This window comes from Lepidochelys kempii, chromosome 7 (genome assembly GCF_965140285.1).
Source record: "Lepidochelys kempii isolate rLepKem1 chromosome 7, rLepKem1.hap1, whole genome shotgun sequence".
NCBI lineage: Eukaryota > Metazoa > Chordata > Testudines > Cheloniidae > Lepidochelys > Lepidochelys kempii.
The window spans coordinates 96,628,901-96,653,486 of record NC_136386.1 but is presented as its reverse complement, the minus strand read 5'-3'; the positions used below and the strand labels follow the sequence as shown (position 1 = coordinate 96,653,486).

At 39.6% G+C, this 24,586-nt stretch overlaps 1 protein-coding gene across 9 annotated transcripts in view; it reads right to left on the bottom strand.

The window, feature by feature from the left end:
* Positions 1-2,502, bottom strand: part of CFAP46 (cilia and flagella associated protein 46) — a 141,051-nt gene extending 138,549 nt beyond the window's left edge. For 8 of the 9 annotated variants that reach the window (XR_012160032.2, XM_073353952.2, XM_073353955.2 and 5 more), the window contains exons 1-3: positions 2,430-2,502; positions 1,713-1,797; positions 994-1,118 (exon numbers count right to left, since the gene is read on the bottom strand). Coding sequence is in view for 8 of the 9 variants with exons in the window: in XM_073353952.2 (XP_073210053.1) it covers positions 994-1,118; positions 1,713-1,761 (174 nt within the window). In the remaining variant the exon portion in view is untranslated. The remainder of the gene's footprint in view (positions 1-993; positions 1,119-1,712; positions 1,798-2,429) is intronic. The other variant, XM_073353953.2, reaches the window with a different exon arrangement.
* Positions 2,503-24,586: the final 22,084 nt, after the last annotated feature.

The following is a 24,586-nucleotide window of genomic DNA, read 5'->3' as shown; positions in this document are numbered from 1 at the left end:
ATTTATAGGTCCATTTACAATTGGAAAGTAAGGCCTGCACAAACAACTCAAGACATTAGGATTTTAAAGTTAACCATTCTTCTCCCCCAAAATTATGGGAAATGGCAACTTTTTACACAACAGATCTGGTTCCTAGGTTTATTCAGAGTCACACAGAGGTTTACTATAGTATAAAAATAAATATTTATTATTTGTTATACTTTACACTGTATTGCACATCATTAAAAGAACTGTTAACTGAAAGGTCAAATTCTGAGTTGCATAAGCATAACCAAGAGCAGAATTTAGCCTACAGAATCTTGTTTTGCTGGCAATGATGCACAGCCCCCAAATAATGCACATTAGATTTCAGATCTCAGGTACAATTTATATGGATGGTAACTATGAAAAAGAAATAAAAATTTTTTACTTGTAAACTGAACACATTGGAACTTAAGATGCCACTTTTCAGTGCAAAATCATACTTTAAAAATATTTCAAACTTATAAAAATCTGAGTCACATTTTATATGACACTCAGAGGTAGCAGCAACAATCTCTTGTGATTAGAATGTTTTCTCAGTTTCTGCATGACAACAACCATTCATCAGCAACTCCTCTTCCATCTTGTCCAAACAGCTCACACTAGCATTCTCATAACAAAAGAAACAATGATCACAAAACTATTAATATACATTTGACTTGTCTACCTCTCTTACTCTGTGCTAATCAGAGACTTCAGAAAGTGCAGCTTGTTGATTGATGACGTTTACAAAAATGCTGACTTTGGGAAGAGGCTGGGGCAAAGGATAGACTGGCATAAGCCAAAAAGCAAGTCTAAGCAATTGGTCTGTAAAGTAAGAAAATTGCAGCATAACAAATTTCAGAATCTGTATTTCCAGTGGTCCTGGCAATATCTTTAAATATTAATTTACCAAAGCACTATCATAGTATAATTCTAGACAGTTCTTTTTATTTATTTCAGATAAATACCCTACCTAGAAAATGTAGTTACCTGGAGTGCTTGTTCTGCACACAAGACATATAAATCAGAGCTAAAGCTCTCTGATGAATCAAGTGCAGATTTCCCTTGATTGGCTGATTTGATCAACTCATAAGTATTCTTCAAAGCTTGAATGTCTGTTAATAAAAATAACGTATAAGGAAGATAATAAATAATATTCTTTGTTTTATGCCAGAATGCACAGACACTTGACTGTATTATTTCAAGTGATCAACCCAACAATAAGAGCTCTTATTTTTACTCATAGTAAAGAATCATATATTTGCAGGGAGAAGTTATCAAAAGACATTGTGTAAAGCTAAGCACATGCTGGATGGGAATTTTAATGAGTCTCTTGCAGTTTTAAATAAAAAAAATCAAGCAGACAAGAAAACAAAGGACATATAAGGCCTGTTCTGAAACTCCTTGAAATCAATGAGAATCTTTCTACTGACTTCATTGGACCTTGGATCCAGTTCTCAGAGCTACTATATGAAATAAAATTGTTTTGAAGTAAACTATTTGACTAAAAAGAGCGTTGTATTATGGTATTTATTTCACGTCCTCTAACAAAGACATACAAAGTAGTCATAGAAAAATATTTTGTCTACAGTTCTGTATATATAAAAATAAGAACTGATGAAGGTCCATGTACTGCAAGAACTTTTACAGTCCTCTTTTATTTAAAATAGCTGCCAAGTAACATTTCTATACATTATTCAAGCATTTACCTTGGTGGTTCTGTGCTGCAGACAACTGCTGTCTGATCACCAAATCCATGTTCTTAGTCAAAAAGGCTCCGATTGAACAAGTCTGCTATAAATGCAATAAACACAATTGTTTCAAACAAACACTATTTACATAGATGCTTGAATTAATCAAATCAGATTCTTTTTAAAAACCCACTACATTTATTTTTGATCCATAATTATTACTGTGCGATTAAATCTCCATTCTGCACACCGCAGAGTCTATTTAGATCACAAATACAGCTAAAGCTGCCAGACAGAAAGGGGTGTATTTTAATTATCTTTCCGTAGATGGCCCTGGCCTCCCTTGGCTGATCACACTTCCCAGTTAGAGACTCTCGGAAACCAGCAGAACAAACGAACGACATATTTACAAACAGTCGAGTTCCCTGTCTGTAAAAACCGCTACAGTACTGTGCAGCGAAGGCACACGCACAAGGGCGGGGCGGTGGGGGGGGGGGGCACCCCATAGCGCGGGGGCCACTGTAGCGTCCGGGCACGGCCTGTAGAATAAAGGCCAGAACACAAGGAAACTTGTCCTGCCAAAGCGTCCACGCCGCCGCCCCCCCAACACCGCCCCTGCCTGAGCCCCGACTCCGCTCGCTCCCCCTGCCCCGCTCCTCATCTCCCAACAGCCCCCCCGTCCCAGGCCGACACCCTCGCTCTGCCCGCTCTCCCTGCCCCCCTAACTGCCCGCACCAGACGCTATCAGCAAGCGGCGCCCTCCATCCCCTGCTCGGCAGCGCTCCTCACTCGCTGCCCAGCGGCTCCTAGCAACGCACCAACATACCTCGCTTCCCCCTACGGGGTCCTGCCTGGGACACACTTCCCGTCCCAGCCCGGCGCTTTCCCGGCCGGGGGGAGGGGTGCGTGTGTGTTCTAATTCCTGCCTCCCGAGTTCTGGGTGAGCCCCAAGGCGAGGACTGGCCCGTCCCTGGGAATGGAATTGCTCAGGAGCTGGCACCAGCAACAGCGATGTGCTGGACTCGGCCGCCCAACTCCCAAGGCAGCGACTGCCAGTAGTGTGGGGCTGAATCCACACAGGAGGGACCCAGATCCAGAGCACCGTCAGCCCCAAACACTCTGCTTCCTGCTCTCAGGGGAGTGCTTGGGATGGCCTGGAGGCTCACACAGTGCTTTCCAAGCCCACAGGATGTGTGTGTTTGCTGAGACAGCAGAATGTACATTCATAGGTCCACCCCGGCCCATCTCCGCATCCCCAGGTAGAGAACCAAGACAGACAAAAGGGGACAAGAAGAAAAGTATTAACTGTTGAGGATGTAGAAATAAACTAGCAGAATATATTGCTTTAAAATCACAGAAGAAGTTTCAGGGAAAGCAAACAATTTAGTAACAAGGGCCTCCACAAAAGGATGTGCTACAAAACATCACAGTCACTGATATTTTTATTATAGAAAACGGTTATAGCAGTAGATGGGATCAGGGGGTGTCAAGGTTCCTCCCCCACTCTGAACTCTAGGGTACAGATGTGGGGACCTGCATGAAAAACCTCCTAAGCTTATCTTTACCAGCTTAGGTCAAAACTTCCCCAAGGTACAAAATATTACACCCGTTATCCTTGGACTGGCCGCTACCACCACCAAACTAATACTGGTTACTGGGGAAGAGCTGTTTGGACGCGTCCTTCCCCCCCAAAATACTTCCCAAAACCTTGCACCCCACTTCCTGGACAAGGTTTGGTAAAAAGCCTCACCAATTTGCCTAGGTGACTACAGACCCAGACCCTTGGATCTTAAGAACAATGAACAATCCTCCCAACACTTGCACCCCCCCTTTCCTGGGAAATGTTGGATAAAAAGCCTCACCAATTTGCATAGGTGACCACAGACCCAAACCCTTGGATCTGAGAACAATGAAAAAGCATTCAGTGTTTTACAAGAAGACTTTTAATAAAAAATAGAAGTAAATAGAAATAAAGAAATCCCCCCTGTAAAATCAGGATGGTAGATATCTTACAGGGTAATTAGATTCAAAAACATAGAGAACCCCTCTAGGCAAAACCTTAAGTTACAAAAAAGATGCTCAGACAGAAATAGTTATTCTATTCAGCACAATTCTTTTCTCAGCCATTTAAAGAAATCATAATCTAACACATACCTAGCTAGATTACTTACTAAAAGTTCTAAGGCTCCATTCCTGGTCTATCCCTGGCAGAAACCAGCATACAGACAGACACAGACCCTTTGTTTCTCTCCCTCCTCCCAGCTTTTGAAAGTATCTTGTCTCCTCATTGGTCATTTTGAGGTGAGAGGTGCTTTCCCCTGGCCAGGAGGGATTTCAAAGGGGTTTACCCTTCCCTTTACATTTATGACAGGGGGTTATAAGAGAACAATAGGAGCAGAGCCTAGCCACATAATCAATCCAGTTAAGAAATTATAAAAGAAACATTCTCTTACTGTGTCCTTCAAGAACAATCCTGCTCTTGTTTTTTAGCAGGATTCCAAAAATCGCAAGTGGGAGTGGGAGACCCTGCTCATGTCGTAGCAAAAACATCCTCCTAAAATGAATGCATCTGTAAAGCACAATTTCATGAAAAAACATACTGTATATAGATTCACTTCTGAACAGGAATTAGTTAACAAAAACAGTGATTGATAGTTTTACACTAAGAGTGTTTGCCAAGAAAAGTGATCAGCACTGATGTACACCTTTGCCTTTAGTACCTTTACCATGGAATCTTTTGAAATAACAAGATATGCCACCAGTGTCCACAGCTTTAGGCTGAAATCACATGTAATGGCAAATGACATTACATCATATTTACCAATGTAGACAACAGCCATTGGGTATGAATAAGTGTCTTTTGAAATCTAAGGTTTTATTTTATCTAGACTCCTTTCACAGTATATCAGTCAAGCGCATTTCCATTCTTCAGAGAACAGCAGTACAGAAAAAAGATTCAGTCAGAAATGAATTGGTTGGAGTGGACCTTCAATGACCCTGCTTACATCAATTCAAAGATTTTCAAAATGAAATGTTTGGGCTATCCCTATTTCCAAACTCCCGTTCAGCCATGCCAGCATCCATAGTGCTCAGAAGCCACAATGATAAAAACAATATAAATGCCTAGATACGGTAGAAAATGAATCTAAGTCTCTTGCATTTCAGGCTAGATGGGAATTCTGTAAAGGCAGCATGTTCCAACCTATGGGATAGTAAGAGGAGCATTTAATATCATTCAGAAGTGCAATAGCACTGACAAGCTGCCAAAGGAGGTGTATTCAGTCCTTCTCAGTCCCACTCTGATAGAATAATGGTCAGTATGAGAGGCTACGCAGGCAAAAAGTGATAAAACTAGGGAGCATAACAAATTATGTGGCAGGCAACAGATCCAGACCAGTTACTAAATACATTACATATGTATGTGACTAGGACCCTTGTCTTTCAGCTCCAAAACCATGGGCCTCGACCACTTATGCTTTAAAAAAAATCCTAAACAAGTGCTAGAAATATATCACCATCCTCCAGGTTCACCAAGAAGGCAAAATTGCACGCACTTACATAGTGAATCACAGGACAACCTCAAAAATACAACAGGATAGCTGAGAAATTCTCCTATCTGTCCTTCCCCACCAAAAGTATTAATGTGTCTATGATATATATAAATGTGCCAAAAATAGGATTGCAACTCAAAAATAGGATTGCAACTGACAGCCTGAGATAAGATAATAAGTACAGTGACGAAAGAAAACCCTATAGCTGAGCTTTAGAAAATGCTAAAATAGAGCAATAAATTAGACTTATGAAACTAATCCAAAATTGGAGGAAATCTTGCATGTAGTGAAAATGCAGGTTTGTACATTCCCTTCAAAGGACTGCTAGTCAGTATTTCTCTGGCTTTCCACATAACTGAACCAATACCACACATCCACATGGGCTGTATATGAACAGTGAATGCAAAAAACCAAAGTGAATCTATCATGTGGAGTCAATGAAAGTGCAAAAGAGTTTTAGCAACTCTTTCAGGATCCCAGAATTCCAGTCAAGGAATGCAGATGTCCAAAGTTGCACACACGAAGAAAATGGCATGGTGTTGATGTGCATTTCAAACATCTCTGAAAATATGACAGGTCTCAACATAAATGGCAAGTATCTGAGTTTTGAGGCATACAGTAAGAAAAATGGTTTCAGAGTAGCAGCTGTGTTAGTCTGTATTCGCAAAAAGAAAAGGAGTACTTGTGGCACCTTAGAGACTAACCAATTTATTTGAGCATAAGCTTTTGTGAGCTACAGCTCACTTCATTGGACTATTTTTAGTAACTATTTTTAATAGTCTTCCATATTTTTAATAGTCTTCCGCATGCCCAGTTACTTGAACATTACAATTAGAGATGGACCTAGATTGGAACAGCAGGTATAAACCCTCCTCCTTCATGAGATATGGAGAAGTTCAGATTAGAAGCTGACCATTTCTAGTGCACAGTATGTTTATCTTTTTTATTATCTGTCTAATGGCTGAACAAGAACACTGCATCTGAATCCACTTGAACATGGGTGAGTAGAGTTTGGATCCAATTCTAGCACCAGCATTTCCCAACTCAAGCATATCTCTATTTAGAGTATCTTGAACTGGCTGCTGAAATGGGTATTGGCCTGAAGAATAGCATAGTTCCAAGTTGTGTAATACACATATATGTTGATTTATTTTTCAACGGACACAATACATCTATCAAAAGCTCTAGGCCCATATACAATAAAAATTAAAACACATTTCAAGGTAAGCAAATGAAGTAATCTTATAAAAGATAAGGTTCACAGCCACACTCAGAACCCTCCACTCTTCTTAAAAGCTTGGGTTAATAGGCAGACTTTACAATATGTCCTGAAAGTCAACAAATTCTGGCTCTGTCAGAGCCTATCACTGAGAACACTCTGCCTACATTCCCCAATGTACAAACCTAAGGATGGTCAGTTCAAGCAATTCAGCTGATCTTTGCCACTGGTAATGCAAAGAGAGAGAGACAGTCATTATAAGTTAAAATCAACAACTTGTATTCACTCAGAAATGGGCTGAAAGGGAATTCATTCTGTGTACCATTGCAAAAAGCACAGAGTAGGACAATCAAGTTTTGTCCTTTTTTGAATTGTCTTTAAGTGTAACCTAGTGTAGAGTAATTGTGGTAATCCAAAATGGAAATGAAGATGAAATGAACAACTGTGCTGAGATATACACCTAAGAGAAATAGTCACAAACTCTTGGTCAATCACAGATGGAAAAAAATACTCCTGGCTACTTCAGCTATCTGACTAATAATTACTGCCATACTAGTGCCACACATCATTTGATGTGGCCCTGGCTGTTGCTATAATAACCTCCATTTATATGGATGATGAGAACATACAGATTTATATCACATCAATAAGATTAAAACTATAACAGATAGAAACTCTCATGCTCCAGGGCATAAACCAACCACTTATTAACAGGGTTAGAGAAGAAAGTTCCAGTAAGGGCAGGTTATTCCCTATTCCAGTTGTTCATTATGGGGATCCTTTCACCTTCCATATAAAGAAACAAGGGAGTAAACTGATCCAACACCCATTGAAGACAATGGAAACCTTTCCATTGACTTCAGTGGAGGATGGATCAAACCCCTTATGCATCACTGGCTTTACCCATAAAGCAATTATTTCTAATATTAAGTATTTCCTGGTTCAATAATGCTCCAGTTTGCAAATGCAAACAGTTGTCCGCATGCATGGCAAATTAATGATTCTCTAATGACTTTTTCTGTCGGAGCTTATTTTTTAATTTAAAAAAAAGATCTGAGATGGCAGCATACCACTTAGCTTTGCTCATTTAGCCAGGAGGCTTCTATGACATATTTCCCATATGTTGCTTCTTTCCTTTCTCCTCTGGGTCAGGCATCTCAGGGGAGGATTGGCCCACTGTGACGGTTGGGCTGCATATGCAGATGCATTGCACCGTGAACAATGGAATTCATGTACAATACTCATGAGATCATACCTAACATACTGCATTTATTTCTGGTCTCCACAGTAACAGAAAGATATTGATCCACTGAAGGGAATGCAAAGAAGAGCAACAATGTGATTAAGATGTTGGACAGATCAACTTACAGAAAGTGGAAGTATCTACTGTGGATACTATATTGTATGGATCTGATCCTTTATACTATTCACAAACTGACTGTGAATAGACAACAATTCTTATTAATTTCAACATAATTCATAACTGTTTTTAAGAACAGGTTTCAGAGTAACAGCCGTGTTAGTCTGTATTCGCAAAAAGAAAAGGAGTACTTGTGGCACCTTAGAGACTAACCAATTTATTTGAGCATAAGCTTTCATGAGCTACAGCTGTAGCTCACGAAAGCTTATGCTCAAATAAATTGGTTAGTCTCTAAGGTGCCACAAGTACTCCTTTTCTTTTTGTTTTTAAGAACTTATTTGGGCCTATGGATTTTCATGAAATTTTCATAGAGAGCAATTCTGTGAGCGTTTCATACTTGGAATTTGGTTTGTGGGAATGGTCATTTTGTCACATGCTATGTTTTCTGTTTCCTTGATTCGATGACCTAACTTTATAAACAGGAGAAATGTCTGAAGAAACAAGTGGGCTCTTGAATCTCTCAGAGAAGGTAAGGGTACACTTTAGGGAAAGAAAGATATACAATCATAGAAATGAAGGACTGGAAGGGACCTCAAAAGATCATCTAGTCCAGCTCCCTCTTAGCCCGCCTATACCTAGACCATCCTTGATGGGTGATTATCTAATCTGTTCTTTGAAGCCTCCAATGATAAGGATTCTACAACCTCCCTTCATAACCTATTCCAGTACTTAACTATCCTTACAGCTGAAATATTTTCTAATATCTAACCTAAATCACTTCTTGTCTTAGCTTCAATGGACATGAAGAACAATTGATCACCATCCTCTTTATAACATCCCTTAACATATTTGAAAACAGTTATCAGATCACCTCACTGTCTTCTTTTCTCAAGACTAAATATGCCTAGCTTTTTTACCCTTTCCTCATAGATCAGGTTTTCTTAACTTTTTATCTTTTTTTTTTTTGGCTCGCTGTGGCTTCTCTCCAGTTTCTCTCCATCTTTCCTAAAGTGGGGTGCCCATAATTGGACACAGCATTCCAGCTGAAGCCTCACCAGTGTCGAGTAGACTGGGACCATTACCTGCCATATTTTAAATATGACATTCCTGTTCTACATCTAGGGATGACATCAGCCTTTTTTGCAGCTGCATCACATTGTTGGATTATATTAAATTTATGATCCACTGTAATCCCAAAATTCTTTTCAGCAGTACTACCACTTAGCCAGTTATTCCCCATTTTGTATTTGTGCTTTTGATCTTTGCTTCCTAAGTGTAGCACTTTGAACTGTTTTTACTGAATTTCATCTTGTTGATTTCAGACCAATTCTCCAATTTGTCAAGGTCATTTTAAACCCTAATCCTGTTCTCCAAAATCCTTGCAATCCCTCCCACCATGGTGTCTTCCACAAATTTTATAAGCATGCTCTCCAAGTCATTAATGAAAATGGTGAATAGTACTGCACTCAGGACAGACCTCTTCAGGACCCCTCTATATACATTCTCCCTGTCTGACAGCAAACCATTGATAACTACTCGAGTACAGTTTCTCAACCAGTTGTGCACCAGGCATATAGTAACTTCATCTAGACCAATTTTCTCTAGTTTGCCTCTGAGAATGTCATGTGTAACTGTGTTAAAAGCTTTACTAAAATCAAGATATATTATGTCTACTGCTTCCCTCCTATCCACTAGGTTAGTAGCCCTGTCAAAGAATATAGCAGGAGATAAGCAGCCGCAGGAAATGTTAGGACAACACATTGCTGCTGATGCCCATGCTGTGGCACCCCCTTCCTCTCTGGTTCTGCTTGCCTGCAACAGACTGGACTAGCTGACCTATTATTGTCTCTGATGTCATCTCTAATGTCTACAAAGCTCTGCTTAAATCTTCAGTTTGCAGATTTGCTTCCATGCCACCAATTAGAACACTCTGACTTTACAAGCAAAATTCTGACTGACTTCAGCCCCAGTGTAACTATTGTAAAGCACTGGCGATTACGGTGAACCCAGGGTTTTCATAATGTCCAAATAATAACTTATTTCTTTCTGTCTGAGCCACCATGTGAGATTTTTATTATAGTAAGTCCAAGAGATGTGAAATATTACATTTTCCTCCAGGCAACTATGCAGGTGAGACTCTGCTCTCATTACACCTTGTAAATTAGGCACAATTCAAGTGACATACCCAATTTACAGTTGTGAAAAATGAGAGCAGAATCTGATCCACCATTTTCAAATGTTGTCAAACATAACTGTTATAGCTAAGACTATCATTATGCCCAAAGCAACTCAGACCTTAGAATCTGGTATTTTCTAGTATTCTATAGTGTACAGTACCTAAATTCAGCTAGAATGAACTCATATTTATACAATACAAATGCTCACAAAAACACATTGAACTTAATAAGAGATACAGTTTACTAGTATTTCCACATAGCTTCCGTGTTTTTATTGGCAATAACCTTATGAAAAAGTTGACCAAAATAATTTATTTTTACAGTGAGATAGGCACACTATTCAAATGCTCCAGGCAAGAGGCTATTCACACAAGACATCTCTTGCAAATATTTTATTACAACCACACAATGTATTAGGTGCTATTCCTTACTTGTACATATGAAATTCTGTGTAAAAAACCCTTTAAAAAAGAAGCTTACCCTCCTGAGATCAGTATGTTCTTGTTTGACACTGATTATCAATTTTTCAGCTTTATACCTTCTCTTTCTAAAAGAAATAACCACAAACTATCAGTTTCCATGTCTTTTGAGAAGTGAAAGTATATGTGTCTCCAGTGCTTAATATTTGATAGTTTGTTTTTCAGGCCTATTGCAAGTTTGTAAACCCAACTGGCAAGAATACTTCTGTTAGCTAAACTAGCTTGGCCAAATTCAGCTGCTTTTTATAGCCTGTACAACATGAGTGGTACTGTCTGCACTACAGAAATGTGCAAGCATTTTGCAGCAATGCCACAGCTAGGTTGATGCCACCAACATGGTAAGAACACCTGGAACCAATCTGCACAACAGTTTGCACTACTGGTAGGAATCCTGTAGCTGTGCCTATGCAGGAAAACACTCATAGATCTTCCTAGTGTATACTCACCCAGTGAGGTCACTTGCATGATTTCAATAGCTCTGCATTGTAATCATGGCAGGATTAGGCTCATAAGGCCAGATACTCTTTGATGTAAATCAGTGTAGCTCCACTGAAGTCAATGCAGCTACACCAATTTACACGAGATGAGGATCTGGGCCACAGTGTTAAATTTTCTATGTGCAGTTTTCAAAAAAGTATTACATGTTGAAGAGTGCCTTATCCAACCAGAAGAGCTAAACTTGAAGTACTTTATCTAATATTCTTTCCAGTAGACTTGGAACAATTAAAAAACTTGCACATTTCCTTCTGCTTGGAGGAGTTATACGAAAGGTTAAAGACTATAAAAATTTTGCCTACTATAAAATAACTTTAAACCCACATATGTTAAATATATTTTCTCAGACTTCAAAGAGGTATAAAGTCATCAGTTATTTGCTTTTAAAAAAATCTATCCATGGGGATAAAACACTAGAAAACATAACTTAAAATATTCACTCTAGGAGGTTTTTAAACATTATATTTTACTAAGGTCTTTAAAAAAGAAAGCATCACATAGATATTGTGAAATATTTGCTTCTGCCAAGAAGAGCCTCTTAAACTTTACATAATAACAAATCTTCCTACAGAATAACTGCTCTGCTCTGCTAAGCCATTACATATAAAATAAACATGTTGTTTTGGCTACTGCATATACCTAGAGTATCTTGAAATATGAAAAATAAAATTACTTTTATGGTATTATGTTTTATTCATACAGATAAATTCAAGGCAACTCAGCTTTGTCTGTGGCTCTTCCTCAAAAATGTAGTGAGGAACTATAATGGATGTTCATTGGTGAAAGCAAATAAAGATTTTAATGAAATGCAAAACCAAGGACTTGTCCCTTTTTGATCCATTCTATCTTTATTTATGAGGAAAGTACAATACATGGGAAGCCTTTGTGATGCATGCATAGTTGCTTAGACCCAGATCCTCAAAGGTACTTAGGCTCCTAACTTCCACTGAAATCAATGAGACAAGGTACATAATATCTGCTACTGGACCAAGACCATGCTACTGGACGTAATATTTACTACTGGACCAGACCATGCTACTGGACCAAGACCATGCTACTGTACGTAATATCTACTACTGGACCAAGACCATGTCTCAAGAGTCACAGGAGCAGTACCAAAAGAGATAGACAGAATACTTAATGAAGATATTTACTAGCAAAATAGCAGTGACAGACAGTCGTGCATAAGGAATTGTGGATTCCACTCACAGTCTTTCTTTAAAGCTGTATACCAACAGAATCAGACAATGACCAAGTGGTCTTGAAACCAGCATGAAAAATAGATACTGAATTGCATAGCAAGCAATGTATTAGGAAGTACAGAATGAAGAAACCATTTAAAGTTTACAAAGATGTGTTGTTTGCTATAGGGTATTTCTCTTAAAGCTTAGCACTTTAGCCCAGATCCAGCAGAGGACTTAAGAATATGCCTAATTTTAAGCTTGCAAGCAACCCCATATATATTAATGGGACTACATATACACTTAAAGTTAATCATGTACTGGATTGCTGTGTTGGATCAGGGCCAAAGTGGGCAGCATTTTAAAGGATCACGGCCTTAGTTTGTCTCTCCCTACCATGTCCCTTTATAGGAGACCATGGGATCATAGGGTAGGGAGACCCAAGATAGACCAGGTCCAAAAGCACATGACAGGAAGCCAGGAGACCTAAATTCTATTTCTGCCTCCGCTACTGACCTGCTGTGTAACCCTGAGCAAGTCTTGTATTATCTCAGCCTGTCAGTTTCCCCATCCATAAGATAGGAATAATAAATTAATATACCTGCCACAAAGGAGTGTTGTGAGGCTTAATTAATTAAAATGTATAAAATACTTTGAGATCTTCCAGTGGGAGGTGGTATTGCAGCAGAAAGCGTTATTAACAGCAGCTTGTGCTAAGACATGAAAAGCTGCTTTCCAGACCACATAAAAGTATCCGTGCTGTAGCTGAAGCTTTGATCAGTGATAATCTTTTCTACATTTGCATTTCATTATAAAATATTAGACATGCTGATCCTCTCCTTTTCTGATACTTTCTGTTTCAAGCACAGTCAGATGCCAAAGGGACATAATTGTCCAGGGGGTTGGACTGTATGACCTCCTGAGGTCCCTTCCAACCCTGATATTCTATGATTCTATGACCAGATTTTCCCATTTCTCCAGGGACGTTTCTAGTTCACATTAGATGAAGCAACAAAAGAGCAATTCCTCTCCTTGTACCAGTGGAGAAAATTTTGCTTTCCCCTTGTTTTTTCCTCCCCTCCCTCCCCCCACCCCTCGCCCTCCTCAGGCGTTCTTGTTAAACCCTGGATTTGTGCTGGAAATGGCCCACCTTGATTATCATACACATTGTAAGGAGAGTGGTCACTTTAGATAAGCTATTACCAAGAGGAGAGTGGGTTTGTGGGGTGGCGGGGGGGAGAGAAAACCTGGATTTGTGCCGGAAATGGCCCAACTTGATTATCATACACATTGTAAGGAGAGTGATCACTTTAGATAAGCTATTACCAGCAGGAAAGTGGGGTGGGGGGAGGTATTTTTTCATGCTTTGTGTGTATAAAAAGATCTTCTACACTTTCCACAGTATGCATCCAATGAAGTGAGCTGTACCTCATGAAAGCTTATGCTCAAATAAATTGGTTAGTCTCTAAGGTGCCACAAGTACTCCTTCTCTTTTTGCGAATACAGACTAACACGGCTGTTACTCTGAAACCGAAATATATGTAGACTTCTATCAGTATATTGTTTCTTAAATGTCCAGACACAAATCACTTTGTTGCTAGTTGATAAGAAAGTACAAGGGCAGAATATACCCCACATTAGAGGGGGCAAACCAATGTAACTTTCAAAATTATCTGTGCATATGGTGATTGTACCTAAAGATGTATAGAACTTGCGTATGCCTCCTTATGGATTCCTACCTCCGTTTTTTGCTTTTGCTTTGCAAAACCTGATGTGAGTTTGCATGAACTAGGAAATTTTTCCATTACTGAAGATTAAGAAAAATTATGCACTTTCAAATATAAGTGATCTTGAGATGCAGATCTTTACCAGTACCTTTAATATGCATATAGCAATCTCCTCCTTTTTTTTCCATATAGGCAACCTGAGAAAAATAATTGGATTCTGGCATTATTAGGATAGATTTTGTTGATGACTAGTGTATTTCAGAAAAGAGAAATAAAAGCTAATGTTCCACATTTTTAAGATAGGATATTCTATTAAAACCATATATGCCTCTAAAGGATAGTACATCCAGTTGAAACCACTCAAGGAACCAAATGGTTTAGTCATTGTTTGGTTGACCTTTCACATTAGTGTAATTCTGCCATGGATGGAAATAAAGTAAGCTTTTGAGGGTTAAACATAAACATACAGAGAGAAGGTCAGGCATAACAAGTAGTTCTTACAAATACTGTACTGTCAGATTTATTAAGCATAAATATCTGCAGATAAGGAAAAGCAGAAATTCATCCAGGACAGAACAGCACACTGAACTGGAAATGTAAAAGGTATATCAGGCAAGTGGCACTCGAACAAATAATAATAGTTTTTATGGCACACAGTTTGTTGTAAATTGCAGTGCTAACAACCTGGTAGCCATAACACCTTTACTAAAAATGAAAAGCTCTAATGTATCTTATTTATTCTTAAACAAATATTAATCTGCACACAAACTAGGCTAATAGACTTTAACATTTTTGTAGGCTGGAGAATGTTAAAATTATACTCCTGCATTTCTGTTATTGAGTGAAAATTCACATCCATTGTAGAAAATTAATTTTTGAAATCTTTTTTTCCTATTGTATCTCCTAGCACAGCAACAAATCTTTCAATAAATTTGAGTTATGAATACAAAGCCAACAGATTTACTCTTTCCTCTGACAATAAATCAAAGATACAAATATTCCTGCTTCAGAATATTCAGAAACCCTAAATGGGATTTTTCTACATTTGGGCTTTACCCTGTTTCGACTGAAGTCCATGGCAGTTTTGCCAGTGACTTCAATGGGTTCAAGGCTCAGATCATACCCTGCACTGGAAAACCTAATGGGAGGATGATAATTGGTGGCAAATCTCCAAATGTTTTAGGGCTGCAGAGATTCTGGGACATCCTGGGGTTCAGAGACATGATTCTGAAACCCTTGGGGTGGAATGGGGCTGAGGATGTTCTGAGACCTACAGAGAAATCTTATGGACCTTGGTACATCTGTGTAACTCTATACCTTTTTCCAGTACTCTCCTGGACTCTTTGCCTATGTGGAAGCATGGCTTAATGCTCTCCTATTAGCATCTGAACCGAAGCTTCCCTTCCAAGGAGACAGGAATGTCCAGAAGGGTAAGTATTATCAGTGATTATTTAATAAATACTGACAATACAATATGTAATTCATGGGAATTAATGTTCAGAGAATTCAGAAGTACCTCCGGGTATTTTGTTATGATTTTACCATGGGATGCTATTGCAGAGAGCCCCCACTCACCCACCTGTGTCTCACCTAAATCTGACATTTCCAAATACATGGACTTCACACAGGGACTTCCTTGAAAGTCCCCAACCTTCCCTCCCTGCTCCTGAAGCAGCTCCTAGCCTCCTAATGAAACTAGCCTTGGGAACAGCTCACAGCTACAGGGTTGTGGCTCAAGCCACAACCTTCCAGCTCAAGCTTCTCTTCTCTGAAATCTCTAAGGAGTCACCAGTGGATGCCCACCTTGAGAAGCAAAGAGTTTTTGAGAGAGAAAAGAGGAGGGCATAAAATAGAGAAAAATAAAAATTAGAAAGCAAACAAAAAAATGGAGAGAAAAAGAAAGAAATGCTGAGGACAGGGAAAAAGAGAGGTGGGTGGGGTGGGGGTGGGAGGAGAGAAAAGATGGAAGAAAGGAAAAAAGGACAGTTAGGAGAAATAATGGCCTCCAGTGGCCAGGTTGCAGATGGTTAAAAAGGCCAGATCTCAGAGGTAAAAGAGCTGGGATTTTGCTGATGGACATTGTGCCTATGGGATAGGATGAAACCTTGTGGCCTTCAGCGACCAAGGGCTCCTTTTTAGTACCCTTTTCTCTCCTTGTGGGGAGGAGTGTGTGAAAGGATTCAGAAGACCAAGCTGAATCCTAGAGTTAGGCTGCTGAGAGTCTACCTTGAGTTATGGATTATATACTGTAAACCCTGCACCAGAACCACTTAAAATGCCTGGTATGTGAGAGTATGGGTGACGGAGTGAGTAGCATCCCTCCACATGCCAAGTTTAATGAAATTTAAAGTCCTGCCATCTAAAGTCCATCTCTGTGCCTGATCAACAGCCACTTTCAAACACTATTCACACACTGACATCAGGTTAAGAGTCTCTCCCACTCACTTTCATATCTCTTAAATGAATAAAACTAGTGAGTATTGTAGAAGATGTGGATAAATTGAATACATACAATTTTTTAAAGAGGCTAACAAGACCCTGTTTTTATCTGCAAGAAGTTGATGTGAGAAACCAACACATTTTTTGTTGCTAAAGTGATTCATCCTGTTGTGAGCACACCCAGGAAAATCACAAACTCCAATCCCTCCTCAGCACTATTTACACACACATCCAGTGAATCACTGCACCTATAGAAAAAGTGGAGCTATATATATGTTTCTTGAGACAGAAGAGAACTAACTAACTACAGTGTATGAAAGTGGCTGTTTTGGAGGTCCTGAGTATCTTTAATTTCATTCTTCTTGGTTTCTGAATCCATATCCATGATAAATCAGTCCACCTGCTTCTCAGTGTTCTAGAAGGATAAAATTCACTGAACTTCTCCCTGCACAGAACGAGAGATATCAGCCTTTGTGCTGGGAACAAATTGTTGGAGTGTAATTTAGCACCCCAATCAGAAGAGTGGCCACTAGATCCTCATAGTTAAAATCCTGTGGCCCTCCTTAGGCCACTCCTATTCCCATTATGGGCTTTCTACTGGCCTTCCACAGATGGGTGAACTTCACTGTGTGCGCAAACAGGAGTTTCCAGATTTGTTTTTAAACCATCACCATGAACTGTATCATTGTGTGAATTTATATATTCCTTAATCATCTCTGTTTAGATACAAGTGTTTCATCTTGTTAATTTTCTCTTTAACACTCAACCTTTGTTGGCCTTCATGATTGCTCTTCTGCAAAGCACTTTACACTTCATCTTCTGCATTTGAAAAAGTATCCTAATGCTGAGAGAACGGACTGTAACTTTGGGTATAAGAACATAAGAATGGCCATACTGGGTCAGACCAAAGGTCCATCCAGCCCAGTATCCTGTCTACCGACATTGGCTAATGCCAGGTGCCCCAGAGGGGCACCTAACACGTAATGATCAAGTGATCCTTCTCCTGCCATCCATCTCCAACCTCTGACAAACAGATATGATATGATATGTAATTTTTGATGTCATATTGATATGTAATTGATATGATATTTTCATTAGACTTGACATGGAATTTTTCATGTTATATATGTATAAATCTATATTTCATATTTTATTAATTGATCTCCTAGGTAGGGCAGGGTCTGAAATTTCACACATAATTGGAAACTGGAAAACTTTTTCTCCCCCTAGCTTTATGAATCAGTATAAACAAAAAAAGAACTGTCCTGCTGAATTTTTAACATCTTTAAATTTCTTTCAATTGTTCAACCAAAATTAAAGCAGGGTGAAGAGTGGTTTACAATCTCTAGTACCAGGCAGGGCACCAGCATTGGTGATGTCACCAATTGTGTTAACTTCCAGCAGAAGAGTTCCCATCAACTGTAATCTCAGAAATAGCATTTTTTAAAATGTGCTTAATTAAGTGGGTGAAACTTTCTTTACCTTTGGACCAATTCATTATTTTCTTAAATAATCTCATATTTTTCATCTCTTCATGATGACTACTAATTGGTCAACTCTTCTCAACAGAGACACTGGTTTTATGCCTTCCATACAACAATTTTCAACCTAGTAACCCTCCTTTCTCTTATGACTGCAGAAGTGTTAATTGCCCACTTCATTTTAAGTGGTCTACTGCAACATGTGTTAACCCCTTATGCTTAATAACACTCTGTTTACCTTTCCCAGATTGGAAGAAGAGCTCTGTGAAGCTCAAAAGTTTGTCTCTTCCACCAACGGAAGTTGATCCAATAAAAGATACTACTGCATCCATCTTGTCTTTCTTATAAGTTGAGTCATTTTTAATAAATAAAATAAATATTTATGGAAAAAGACAATTACTGAGAGCCAAATTCTGCGCTCAGACAAATGTCTGAGAACAGAATTTGGCCTTTAGTAAAACATCTATTTGGAGAGCAACTTTCCTGGATTGTCACAAAGGTTTTAGTCTTCAGTACCCTCAATTTTGAAAATAATCTTGGTCTTCTGTGAATGTTTAGTAGATACAACTTTTCTTTTTTCTTTCACATATGTATTTATAACTAGTCTAGCAATATGTCCAATAAGTCTATTCAGCAATCTATTGGTTCACGTTGCTTTAGGTAAGTGACAAATTGCCAAAGCTTTGTCATATTTTGAAAAAATAGTGAGGAAAGACATGCAACTGTGATCCTTCTGCCAGGGCTGGGTTCAATATCTTGGGGTCCCTTTTCAATAATACAACACAGAACCAGCTCGAGCCCCCACCCAGTAACCTGGGAAAATTACACACTGCCTCTATGCACCTCTGAGAGGCAATACTTCCTCGCTCACAAGCACAGAGTCTGAATGTAGAAAAGAAACTTTTAATGAAAGGAGGGAAATCATCTGACATTAATTAGGGAAAATGCCACAAGCTGGATTCATAATCATAAAACTGTGAGCAGGACACCCACCCCAGAGTGCATGGGGCCTCATGTTCTTGAGTTCTACAACCAAAAGTTCCTTTTCTGTGCTCCTCTATGCTACCTCACCATACCCCACTCAGTAGTTGTCCTTGGTCAGTGAGGACCCAGGGTTCAGAGGTGCATCTGTGTGAGTTCACCTCCCATCCAGGGAAGAAGGCACCTTGCTTGCTCCACCATCTGAGCACTTGCTCTGGCTGCTCATTCCACTCCCACCGGCCACTTCTGCTGACCGCCAGCTCATTCTGCTCCCGCCGGCCGACTGTCAGTTACCGTCTGCTGTCACCTGCCTCTCTGCTGTGACCTCTGCAGGTCAGTCTCTTAGGCCTTGTCTACACTGGGGGGTTGGGGGAATCGATCTAAATTACGCAACTTCAGCTACATAAAAGTAGCTGAAGCTGACGTACTCAGATCTACTTACTGCGGTAAGTCAACAGCTAACACTCTCCCATCAACTCTGCTTGCGCCTCTCATCATGGTGGAGTACCAGAGTCAATGGGAGAGCACTCGGCAGTCGATTTATCATGTCTAGACTAGACCCCTGCTGGATCAATTGCTGCCCGTCAATCCAGCGGGTAATGTAAACAATCCCTTAGTGATTGTCAGCTCTTAGTGATTTTTCAGCTTTTAGCAGTCTGGGCAGAAACACTGTCCCACCCACATGATTTCAGCTCTCATTTAAGCACTTAAAATAACAGAGGCTCCTAATGGTGCCTATTTAGCTCTATCTTTGAACAGTGGGGATGAACAGGTTAAACCATACTGGGGACCCTTAAGGAGAGTCCACACCTCTTGGCTGGGATACCTGTCCCAACCCCTCTTAGTTTCAGAAGGGTCTGGCATTTTAGGCTCTGGCTTAACTAAGTCCTTTCAGCTGAGGGTGACCCCCTCATTTGGGACAGGTTAAGCACAGTTCTGTTCCCCTTTATCCATGCAACAAAGACAACAACATTGCTAACAACATTTTACTACCCCTGCATTCAGTATTAAAGTGATTTGTAACCCAACACCAGCCAAAGCTGATCACTTTGAGCAACACCACTCTATCTGCTGGATACCTCGGCAGAGTAGGTGTGTTCATGTAAATACAATTTGCTCCTGAAGTCTCTCCCTCTCCCAGCAAGTTGTCAGGGGAGAACTCATTCAGACCCTGCTTACACAACCTTGACTGCTCAGTCATTTAAAATGTGTTCATTATTCTTTTTTGTATCTATTAATTGTTTTTAAAAGAATATTCTACCTTACCAAAAACAAAATGCAACTGAGAAAAGAGATCTAGCTAATTTTATGAGACTCAGTATGCAGAAAGTAAGTGACAATCATGAGAATGAAAAGCAATCTATCATTCCATCAGTCTACTATAAATTAGGAATATCTGAGAGACAAATTATAGGTCGTGTTGTGGCACAAATTAATAGATAAGAAGATTTATAATTTAATGTTCAGGATTCCTGGAGTCAGCAACCAGTATGACCAAAAAGTGTTTACTCTGTAGGTTAATAAATTCTAATTGAAAACTGAAGGATTATCTGTGACGGTACCAGGAGTACACTTGAGCCTATTTATAGTGAATTTAGGTATAGTAAAACCCTATTGATAGTGAAGTGGAGTGAAAGTCAAAAATTGCTTTATTAATAAAGCTTTATTCTAATTATAGACAAATTTCATTCCATCGGGCTAAGCACCTAGAAATTCAACAATCATCTACCAAATAGATATGTGCTGGGTGATTTTTCAAAGGAGTCTTTTGGTATATTCTGCAAAGAACTGGATTGATTAAGTATGGATGCTCTTAAAATTGGGGGGATTTTCAAAAATGTGTGTAGCTGGTTCAGAATTTCTGAAAGTTTGGCCCCTGCTCTGACTGCCCCAGCTTTATGGTGTTCTGAAACTGCCTGAGCAGAGTGCTTTACAGGTGAAGTTCCTGGTTACTGTTGTCTCTAGGTCTGTGTATTTGCAGCACTAGAAGAGTATCTGCAGTACCAGCCCATATCACCCTTGTAGAGCAACCCTGCCTCTCTTCCTGTTAGAGCTTTCTGGATGGGGTCTGCACCAGCCACTGGCTACAGTACAACAGCCAACAGGCCTTGCTTTTTCTCAGTGCACTTATTTAGTGGTGCTCAAAAATTTATCTTGTCTTTTAAAAATCCTGCTGCTTATATTACTGTCTCCTGTGGAAGTGAATTTTAGTGTTGCATGTAAGAATTACTTTATGCTTCATATGCATGAAAAAAAGTCTTAAACTGTATAGATGAGATTCCACTACCTAAACCACACTTTAATCCCTTACTCCACAGATAGTTTCTTTGAAATCAGTGGAGCTACTTGCGGAATAAAGTACCACTCAATCTGGGTAACTACCCTTTTGTAAGCAGATATTAATTGCAACCTTCCCACAACAACCACCATCACCAAAAAATCTAAGTAAAATGCTTACAGCCTACTATTTATTATGTCTTTTTTAAAGTCCCTCAACTGGTGACATATTTTAACTGTCATCTGTATTGAATGTTAGATTTTTTGTATTGAAAGCATGCTTCAATGACAGTTTCATATCACAAATGTCACCTATGAGTTATGAAGTTAAATAGTTTTTAAACATTAAAATATACTTTCTTTAAAAAAGTGAAATTCTCAGCATTCTGCAGAAAATACCTGAACTTCAAGATGACTTCAGTCTCCTTGATTTTGCTGATGACAGTATTTTCTAAAACATCAGTGAATAATTTTAATTGCAAACCCCTTAGGGAATGCCAAAATTCACACATGGTTAGATATTTCAAATTTACATATAGCTCCTGAAACTTTAACTTGAATTCTAGCTCTGAACTGATAGAAAATGCCCTTAAAAAACACTTCTTGATTAATGACACATATTGACAAACACTCATTAAAAGTGGCTAATGAGGACTAGTATTCAGAAATGCTACTTCATTTCATCTCTAGTGTTAATAATTGCACCTAGAGAAGACCAACTGTGAATTTAGTTATATATATTGTGACAACACATAGCATTAATTAAACACAATTTAGAATGTTGAAAAATATGCTGTGGACAAAATCTTTCCTATTGTACTTAACTAATGTTTGCAGGAGACCCTTGAAGATGAAAAGCATTACATATGGGCAACAATGATACAACACAAACAAAAAAAAGTCTCAAAAGGTCAGTAGTTCCTGGAGGGCTTTGAATGTTTTACATTATGATGAGATGCAAAATGAAAGTACAGTATGTTGGCCCAAACTCTGTGCTGACTTACTTTCCATGTAATGTAATCAACAGAAATTGGTCTGACAAAGATATTACCTCACCCACCTTGTCTCTCCAACCCCATGTAGCCCACAGCAGTCAAAGGGACTGCAGGAGGTGGAAGTGGGCATAGAATCCAGATCATTTTTAGGAAGTAAAAATTTATATGTTTACACTTTTCTGAAAGAACGTCATGGTATTATCAGCTTATTCTGTGGAAAGTACGCAAAGGGTTGAAAACACAAAATCAAACTGTTCTGTATTCCTTGTGCAACAAAAACCAGGGCATAGTTTGGAGGGCGGGGGCATTGGCCCCTCAAACTGCAAGCCTTGGGCAGGCATGGAATTTACACACACACGTATGTGTGTGGCCCCATTGGCCTGACTGGAGCTTCCCACCAAAATAGAGAAGTCAAGCTATACCTATGCCCAAAATTCCCACTGAAGTTGGTGGGAACTTCAGGTGTTGGCCCTGGTACAGGATATTAAAACTTATGGAATGACTTTCCCTGTGCTGGTCCCTGCAGTGTGATCTGGTCCTTTTACATCCTAGGCAAGTCTTCTTTTTTGCAGGGATGATATGTATGCTCTGTTAGTAGCACCACATTTGAGACATTTGTGTTGGAACTAGAGAAAAATGAGAAAAAAAATGGGGAAAATGTTCATGAAAATTCAACCCTTTTCTGAACAATATTTGAAACTGTAAGTAAATTTGTCAAACATTTTGAAATTCTGAAAATTTCAACGAGCGGTTTGAACTGAAAGTGGGACAAAAACCACATTATTTCCAGGTCTATCATAATACCAGCATATTGGCTAAGCAGTTTGACATCATCAACTGTAGTCACACTCCTAAGTCTGGTCTCCCACATGGTAATGGGGTTTCATCCGTGGTACAAACACACAATCTTTATTGCACTTTAGCTGTCATGTTCTGCTGTATGCACCATGTAGGCCTGAAAGAGCATCACGTAGGTGCTGAAAGAGCATCAGGCTTAGATACTTCGAGTTATTTTGTGAAAATGAGAGTTGATCAGGTTCTGGGCAGCTGTTTTCTGCTTTGGCTTCTTCCCTTCACCATTGCCCCTTTCAGCTTGTGCTCAAATATGAAGAAAATTTTAATTCATTCCCAAATTTTCTTTTCAACGATTTCCATGTGTAATGACCTAACAGTACGGACAGGCCCTCACGTGCCTTGTGCTCCTCTTGTTTGGAGGTAATCATAGCCTGGACAGCTGATAAGAAAGTTGGGCAGTGTCACTGCCCCAGAAGGGCCTCTATGGCCCCAGCAACCTGGCCTGGAAAGGCGTCACCGCTAGCTGCTCTCTCAGCTGCCACCATCTGGGGAACCACTGTACTCCGCCAGCCAGTACGTAAGATGGGCACTGCTTGTGGCTTTATAAATCTAAATAAATAACCATTTTTGGCAAAACCCTTGCCCTCACTTGTGACAACTGACCAGTGGCCTGGGCAGATAGAGGCCTACAGCTATTTAGCTAGATAGGTACTTATTTAGTGCCCCTCACTGTAGCGTATGGACATCATACCCCTGATCTACCAGTCAGCAGGCCAGGGTGCATTACTTATGAAGAAGCTGCCAGCCAGGCACCATTGATGCTAGCAGGAAAAGGTGCTCCTTGTGCTATGAGTCCTGATTGTCTGTAAGCTGGAAGGGGTGCTCCTAGAGGTAGTTCTCTGATACATACTGTGAGCTGGGGATAATAAACAGGCCCTTATGATGAAGGTGCTTTCCCTAGCTACAAACCAAAACTTTGAGCTACCTCTTACCCCTGTTAACGGTCCCTGTACCTTTGGGCAGTGATACTACCCCCAGCACTGGTTCTGCCTTCTACATGGCAGGAGTCACCGCTTGGCCAGAAGCTGACTGGGAATTTTTCCATTTACCGCTTCAAGCAGTAATACATAGCTCCTAAGTCTACTCTGAAATGTGCTGCTTTGTTTGAATTACAGAATGATTTTGATAGAATTGGAGTGGTTAGGTGCAAAACTCTGCCAGCACTCAAGGTGATGTCTGAGGGGACATTACAGAATGCAAAAGACAAAGTAAAATGCTTTTTTTCCATTTAGACTTTATGTGCTTAAACACACTGAATGGGAGCAGGGGCAAAAAGGACTTCATTTGTGTTGCTAGTTGCTCATTATATTCACAGAAACTGAGGGCCAAATTCTCGTTGTCTTACCAATGCCACTAGTCCTATTAAAGTCAATTTTGCAATTCTTTATAAACCTAGAGGCCAGAATACAGCTTTTTAATGAGTTGCGCTGACCCCCACTGGGATTCGGACCTATTTATGAAGGTTTAAACCCCTCTTCCTTATTTATACTTCTATACGCCACTAAACTTGAGGTGTCCCATTTTTCATAGGCTAACTTGTTAGTTCCCCTTGTACTCATTAACATTTACATCACTGAGTCACCATAATTACTTGCAAAAAGAAAAGGAGTACTTGTGGCACCTTAGAGACTAACCAATTTATTTGAGCATAAGCTTTCGTGAGCTACAGCTCACT